The sequence below is a fragment of the Macrosteles quadrilineatus genome, unplaced genomic scaffold, assembly GCF_028750875.1.
Source record: "Macrosteles quadrilineatus isolate MER2022 unplaced genomic scaffold, UCM_ALF_1.0 Scaffold_1__1_contigs__length_201487025, whole genome shotgun sequence".
In the NCBI taxonomy this organism is placed as follows: Eukaryota; Metazoa; Arthropoda; class Insecta; order Hemiptera; family Cicadellidae; genus Macrosteles; species Macrosteles quadrilineatus.
The window spans coordinates 57,678,809-57,687,183 of NW_026542594.1; the positions used below are offsets into that span (position 1 = coordinate 57,678,809).

An 8,375-nucleotide genomic window follows, 5' to 3' on the forward strand; every position below is an offset into this window, starting at 1 on the left:
GCCCTGTCACACAATATATAAGTGTAAGTTGTTCAAAGGTGAATCTCCAAACGATCGCTATCAGATCGTTAAGAATAACCAAAGATGTATCTCTTGTCTCGGTCTGCATCATGTGAAGGAATGTCAATCTAAATTCTCCTGTATAACTTGTGGCAATAAGCACCACTCACTTCTGAGTGTAGGAGTTTTGCCAACGGGTATCAGGTAGAAAGGGTCTCCATCCATGAATTCCACATACTGCGGAGTTTTGCCAACGGTTGTGGGTTGAGCGAGAACGATTACACGTGACCGTGAGAGTGGCTTCCGCTAGGGGTGGACAAACCAGGCAGGATGCTGACTGTATTCAAAGTAATGGAGTTATGCACCTCTAACTGTGAAAGGAAATGTATTGAATTTTTAACCTAACCTAACCTAACCTAACCTAACCTAACCTAACCTAACCTAACCTAACCTAACCTAACCTAACCTAACCTAACCTAACCTAACCTAACCTAACCTAACCTAACCTAACCTAACCTAACCTAACCTAACCTAACCCACTGCGACAAGCGCATAACTGCCAAGCGTAGACAACCCTGACAATCGCTCTCCCTCCCTCCGTCACACTCTTTCTCCCACCACCACCGTTGGCAAATCTCCGCACCAAGAGGTGGCCGAAGGCATCCCCCCCATCTACCTGCCACCCGTTGGCAAAACTCCGGTTCCCCTCACTTCTGCATTTTAGCAATACTCAAGGTCACTCGCAGCGCACCACTGCTACAGTTCCCGTGCCCATGTCTGCACAGAGTGCTTCGACTTCGATGACTTGTTCTGTTCAGCAAAAAAATGTTCCCCATAACAGTACTGGGTCTGGGTTACCTTGAAGACCGGAAACAGATTGTATCACTGAGTGGGGCCTCCTCTAGAGTTGGTGTACTGCTGCACGGAGTGCCGCAGGGATCGGTCCTTGGCCCATTACTGTTCACAGTCATGATCAATGACTTGTCGCTAAACGGCCACACACTGCTGTTTGCAGATGATACCACCTTGTTCTCTCGAGGCCGAGATCTGCCAGAACTCAAAGCGGAGTCCGAACAACTGCTGACGCGAGCCAAGGAATGGTTTATCTCTAACAAACTGAAGATAAATGAGGACAAGACGCAATCGCTGATATGCACTCTCAAAACTAGAGAGGAGGAAGATCAAGATGAACCTGTGAAGCTACTTGGTTTTTGGATTGACTCTAAGTGCAGCTGGAGTTACCATATTGAAAAAGTCTGCGTTAAGCTCTCCAGAGTCTTGTACCTATTTAGGAAACTTAGGTCAATCATTACGCAGCCTTACTTAAAGACTGTGTATCATTCCCTCTTCCACAGCCATATAATGTATGGACTGGTATTGTGGGGACACGCTCCTGCAGCCCATGATGTACTGCTGCTCCAAAAAAAGGCACTCAGAATTATAACATCCTCGGAATACACTGAGCATTGCCGGCCTATTTTCAAAGATCAGCAGATACTTACCATCTACAGTCAATACATTTATGACATACTTATCCTCCTTAAAGAACGTGAAGGAGAATATTCTAAAAGGGAATATCAGCACAGCTACAACACAAGAAGAGCACAAGACCTGGATATGCCACGCTGTCGCTTGAGTCGCACTCTAAAAAGTTATCCCCGCTCTGCAATAAAGGTTTTCAATACTCTGCCAGTTCGAGTGCGAAATTTGGAACTGCCGAAATTTAAAAAGGTTGTTCATGGAGCCCTAGTGGATAGGCCACTGTATTCGCTGGGTGAACTCGTTGAGGAACCACTCTTTAGATCCTAGCTAAAATATATCCGCCATGCCACAGTAAAATGTAAATAATGTATATATTGTAAATAGTGTAAATATATGCTTTTTATTGACAAACTCATATGAGTGACGCAATCTATCCGACATTGTCGGTCAAGGATGAAGACCTCAAGTATTTCAAGTATTTCAAGTACTGTCCTTCTCAGCACGGCGTTAGTAAAACTCACCGCTGCTAATGGCCATTCCTTTGTATTCCAAACATTACTAGATTCTGGTAGTATGTCCGACTTTATTTCTGAGAGAGCTGCTCAACTCTTGGGTACTCGACGCCACCCTTCTAATATCTCTTTAACGGGGCTAGCTCAGTCTCTCACTCAAACCAAAGGCTCACTTAGTGTTAATGTTGAGTCACTTTCAGGTCACTTAGTTGTCCAAAAACACTGTTTTCATATTTTAGAAAAAATCTCTATCGATTTACCGAGTGTGGAACTCACGCCGGAAGTACTACAGAAGGTGAAACCTTTCGTTCTCGCAGACCCAACATTCCATAAGCCGGGTCCCATTGACGTCCTTATAGGATGTGCATTATTTCCTCAAGTGCTAAAAAATGAATGTCACTCGTTAGGCGATCACATGCCTTATGCTCTTGGTACCATTTTTGGTTACGTCATCGCTGGAACAGCTCCGTGTTCTTCTCCTTCTCCGTGAGCCTCTCATCTCTCTATCTCTCTCCTCTCCACTAGCGATCATGATCTCCACTCATCCCTGCAGCGCTTCTGGACCTTGGAAGAACCCCCAATTTGTACAAAGAAGACTCAGGAAGAAGAACTTTGCGATCTCCACTTTAGGTCGACCCATTCGAGGGATTCGACAGGACGCTATATCGTCCGCCTTCCTTTTAAAGAAAATCATACTCCCCTCGGGACATCCAGACCTCAGGCTGAACGCCGTCTCTATTCTCTTGAGCAGAAGTTCAATAGCCAACAACATTTCCTCTACTCTCTATCATGATTTTATGGATGAATATCTCTCTCTCGGTCACATGACCAAACTTGAAACTGTTGATTCAACCTCTCATCACTACTATCTCCCCCATCACGGAGTTTTGAAAGAAAGTAGTAGCTCCACAAAGCTTCGAACTGTGTTCGATGCTAGTAGTAAGACCAGCACTGGCGTGTCTCTAAATGACGTCTTACTTACAGGTCCCAAGCTCCAGACGAACATTATGCTCCATTTCAGGTGTTATAACATTGTTTTCTCTTGTGACATTCGTCAGATGTATCGTCAAATATTAGTGCACCCAGACGATCAAAAATATCAACTAATCTTGTGGCGCAATAACTCTTCACAGGAGCTTTCTACCTATCAGCTGGCTACTGTAACATATGGGGTCAACAGCAGTCCCTATCTCGCTATCAGAACGCTTCATCAACTTGCTGAAGATGAGGGTGAGGCGTTTCCTGCTGCTGCTCAGGTTATAACCTCCAACACCTATGTTGATGACATAATCACCGGTGCTGACACGGTTAAAGATGCTCTACAACTTCAAGGCCAGCTAATTAGTCTTCTGTCCCGTGGTGGATTTGAACTCCGGAAATGGTCATCCAACGCTAAGGAACTCCTTCAAACTCTGCCTCAAGAACACCTAGAATTACCAGTATTTCTGGAACTTGTCAACGAACCTCTGTTTTCAATATTAGGACTACATTGGTCACCTGTCTCTGATTGCTTCACTTATAATTTAAATTTCTCTGATGCAGTCAATGTGACCCCTACAAAACGCCGAGTGCTCAGCTTAATTGCCAAAATCTATGATCCTTGTGGTTTTGTCGCTCCATGTATCATGGCCGCAAAGTGTTTTATGCAACTTTTGTGGACAACAGGACTTGATTGGGATGAACAGCTCCCCCCTGACTTGTCTGATAAGTGGAATACCTTCCTCTCTCATGTAAATCACGTCTCTAAGATCAAGGTTCCACGATCTCTTATGCTCAGCTCCTCAAAGAAAGTCGAAGTACACGGGTTCTCAGATGCTTCGGAGAGCGGATATGCAGCGGTGGTGTACTTCCGCATTCTAATGTCAAACGACGAAGTGATAGTTCACCAAGTCATGGCAAAAACTAGAGTAGCCCCCCTCAAAAGAGCGACATTACCTCGCCTCGAACTCTGTGGTGCTCACCTCTTGGCACAGTTGATAGCACATGTCTGCAACGTTTTTAAAGACCACATTTCCTCTCCTTCAATTTACTTGTGGTGTGATTCCACTATCGTCCTCACGTGGTTACAAACACCCTCTTATCGGCTCAAAACCTACGTAGCAAACCGAGTCGCCCAGACTCAGGAGCTCATCCCTTCGCATTGCTGGAGACACATACAGGGGAGTGAAAATCCAGCTGACTGCGCCTCTCGCGGCATTCTTGCCTCTGATCTCGTAGATCACCCTCTTTGGTGGAAAGGACCCTCTTGGCTTCATTTGGATGAAGATGCATGGCCTAACCCCAAATTTTCTCCTATGGATTTGTCTTCCACGGATGAGGAGAAACATACCCCCCTGACCGTACTAACAGCTGTGAAGCAAGAAGAGTGGAATTTACTCACCCAATTTTCTTCATGGACACGTCTTCAAGCTGTCTTGGCCTACGTACAACGGTTCATACACAATGTCCGCCACGCTGACAAGCGTGTAGGACCCCTCTCATCTGACGAACTGAAGTCAGCCTCCACCACACTCTTCAAGCTAGTCCATAACTATCCAGTTTTCAAGAAGACATCCTCGCCTTGGAAAAGAAGAAAGAAGTATCTTCACGTCTAAGACGTCTCTCACCCTGGCTCGATTCCAATGGTCTCCTGCGCGTTGGAGGACGACTAACAGCGTCAACACTAAAACATGACTCTCGACATCCTGTCATATTGCCTAAAGGACATCACGTGGTAGACCTTCTCATCGATCATTATCACATCAGACATCTCCATGCCGGAGCACAACTCACACAGGCGCTACTCACTCGAAGTGTCTGGATTTTGTCTGCTAGAAGTGCAATACGTTCTAGGATCTTCAAATGTTTGAGATGTTTTAGGCTAAGGCCAAGAAATTGCCCCCCTCTCATGGGAAACCTTCCAAGTGCTCGTGTGACTGCCACGAGACCCTTTCTCAAAACAGGGATGGATTATGGTGGACCATTCACTGTGAAACTTCACAACCTTCGCTCGATTCGGCACATAAAGGTGTACAAATGTATCTTTGTTTGCTTTGCCACAAAGGCCGTCCACGTCGAGGTAGTAACAGACCTCTCATCTGATGCGTTCATTGCTGCCCTAACCAGATTCGTCTCCCGACGCGGACTTTGTTCAGACCTCTACAGCGACTGCGCCACAAATTTTGTTGGGGCAGATAACGCTCTAAGAAAACTTGTCAAGTCACCAAATCAGACTCAAATTCAAGTCTTTGCCTCTCAAAATGGTATAAAATTCCATTTCAACCCTCCTGCTGCTCCCCACCAAGGTGGTTTGTGGGAGAGCGCCATCAAAGGCATCAAGTATCACCTCCGGAGAGTGATAGGTGATCAGGTTCTCACTCTCCCAGAATTTATCACCGTAGCAACTCAAGCGGAAGCCATGATGAATTCTCGGCCTCTAACACAATGATCCCTCGGATCTCTCTTCTCTCACACCAGGCCATTTTCTGATAGGCGCCCCCCTAGCTGCTGTACCTGAAGCCGATCTCAGTGATGCTCCTCAGAATAGACTCAAACACTGGCACCTCGTCCAATCATTAAGCCAAAGCATCTGGAAGAGATGGCATCTTGAATATTTGCACACCCTTCAGCAGAGAGAGAAGTGGCATTACCCAACTAAAAACCTTAAGGTCGGTGATCTGGTCCTTATTCATCAGCCGACACCCCCTCTCACTTGGCCCCTTGCTCGGATCACAGAGGTATTCCCAGGAAAGGACAATGTTGTTCGGGTGGTACATCTTCAAACGGCCAACGGACAACTCACACGGCCTGTTCACAAGGTCTTCCCTCTACCATGCAATGAAGACTAAGTCCAAGAAACCTACTCTATGTACATATTAGATTTAAGTGTGGTTTACGTTTGCTCTTGTGTTTTTTAATTGTCTGTTGAAGCTGTAATGCTTCAAGGGGGCCGGAATGTTCGGTATTCATATTTTTAGAGTATTTCGAAATTAATCATTATGTTAATTAAGTCACTGGTTAATTAATCATGCTAATGTGTATATGAATCACCACATTTATTGTAATATTATTTAGTCTCAGTAACAATTTATTGTAAATAGACTCCCGCTTTCAATATTCAAATGAGATTGCTAAGCCCGCTCGAATTTCCCGCCACAGTAAGGCCTATTTTCCTGTACTACATACCCATGAATCACCTGACACCGTGTTTGCTTCAATAGCATTTCCTATTGGCCATCAAATTCCTAGACCCCTCTAAACCGCAATTGCATTTTTCAAAGTGAAGCCGGTGATTGGCGTCTGTCTGCCCACGGTCGGCGTCCATAACTCACGGTGTATTCCGTTTCTCGTATCTCGGGACATTAATTGCCCATTTTTACCTCTCTTTAACGTATTTTTAGGCTATAGATTACTTATATCTGGCCTCTCTCTCCTCTATAGTACATTTAACTATATATACATTTTAATTTCCCCCTTTTGTTTGTGATTAAATTACTTAAATTGTGATCTAGTGCTTTCAGACTCTTCAAACCTCAAGACAGTGTGTGCGCGTCCGTGTATTACTTCTAGACTTTTCGTACGTTTTCACCGTGACTTCCGCGTATTAGTGAGCTCTTTGTGATTATGAACTTGGGTGCGTTGCGTTCTCCAAAATTCTACAAAACAGAAGCACTCGGTCTAAGGACTCCGCCATCCGCCATCGCTCCACCATAGACGACGCCGCTGCCATACTCTCCACCTTTGGATAATTGGACTCAAGGTACAACCTTAAAGTTTTGTGTGTGTTTTAATTAGACTCTAAAACTAATCTCATTTGCCTCTCACAAGACATTTTATTCCATCTCGGGACCTCAGTGCCCTTCAAATTGCAGATTCGCCATTTTTCTCTAATTTAATTATTTTTCTCTTGAACTATTAATTAGTTCTGGTCCTTCGAGTTATTAATTATTTTCATTTCACCCATTACGCCCCCAACAATAACTTTCATAACTAAAATTACTCTTCTCCTTCAAATAAACCTTCCTCATCTTGCCCCCTAGTAAGTAATTACTTCCTTAGAAAATCTTTCATTTAATGATAATAATAAGTTGTATGAGAAAAAGTATGTCTTTGAGATTTTCTTGCGTAAAACAAGCAAAAATTACATCACGGTTCGTGAAAAACACAGAAATCACAAAAACCCCGTCTTGCCCCACCTTCCCATACCACAAAGCATTTGTTGGGCATATGCTAGAGTTTGACTACGTTTCTCCCGTACCAAAAGGCGACACAATGTCAACACACCAACACACGTACAGTAGTTGAATGTAGTGTGGCGTAGTACTACAAAGTAGTATGCTAGAGTTCGACTACGTTTCTCCCGTACCAAAAGGCGACACAATGTCAACACACCAACATACGTACAGTAGTTGAATGCAGTATGGCGTAGTACTACAAAGCAGTATGCTAGAGTTCGACTATGTTTCTCCCGTACCAAAATGCGACACAATGCCAACACACCAACATACGTACAGTAGTTGAATGTAGTGTGGCGTAGTACTACAAAGCAGTATGCCAGAGGTCGACTATGTTTCTCCCGTACCAAAAGGCGACACAATGCCAACACACCAACATACGTACAGTAGTTCAATGTAGTGTGGCGTAGTACTACAAAGCAGTATGCTAGAGGTCGACTATGTTTCTCCCGTACCAAAATGCGACACAATGCCAACACACCAACATACGTACAGTAGTTCAATGTAGTGTGGCGTAGTACTACAAAGCAGTATGCTAGAGGTCGACTATGTTTCTCTCGTACCAAAAGGCGACACAATGTCAACACACCAACACACGTACAGTAGTTGAATGTAGTGTGGCGTAGTACTACAAAGTACTGTAGTATGCTAGAGTTCGTCTACGTTTACGTTTCTCCCGTACCAAAAGGCGATTAAGTCAGCACGCACCAACACACGTAGGTGTATCGTCGTATTTAGCGTGGTGTAGTACAAAAACAAAGCATTTTTGTTGAAGCTATATCAATTTTCCAAATGATTTGCCTACAAGACACCAACTTTAATATGCTACTTTCCCCTTATAAGGTTTATTTTCTAGACTCCGGTCCCGCGTGGGTTCAAATATCACCAATCACCAATGGCTTGGCAGTGTCATAACGCCACACACGACTCTTAGTAATGCACAGCCACAAAACGGCTATGATATGGAAAAATAAATTCTAAATAGTTGAGTATTTCTGGTTTTCAAATCTCAAAGTTGTGGCGGCAAGTTGAGTGTCCTGCGGCGACCCGGCGACCGGCGAGTCGAGGCGATTCGCGCGCGCGCGCGCGCGTGTGTGCGTGTGCGTGTATGTGTGTGTGTGTTTACGAGAGTGGGGCGGCCGGGCATTGGCGGCCAAGCAAAACATAA

General features: G+C 44.6%; 2 protein-coding genes across 2 annotated transcripts; both read left to right on the plus strand.

Moving 5' to 3' along the window:
* The first annotated feature begins 2,524 nt into the window (after positions 1 to 2,524).
* Positions 2,525 to 4,588, plus strand: LOC128997263 (uncharacterized). Its single transcript, XM_054422884.1, has one exon. The coding sequence runs from the start codon at positions 2,525 to 2,527 to the stop codon at positions 4,586 to 4,588; it is 2,064 nt and encodes a 687-aa protein (XP_054278859.1).
* Positions 4,589 to 4,938: 350 nt separating this feature from the next.
* LOC128997273 (uncharacterized) lies at positions 4,939 to 5,821 on the plus strand. Its single transcript, XM_054422895.1, has 2 exons — positions 4,939 to 5,335; positions 5,466 to 5,821. The coding sequence occupies exons 1-2, from the start codon at positions 4,939 to 4,941 to the stop codon at positions 5,819 to 5,821; spliced, it is 753 nt and encodes a 250-aa protein (XP_054278870.1).
* Positions 5,822 to 8,375: the final 2,554 nt, after the last annotated feature.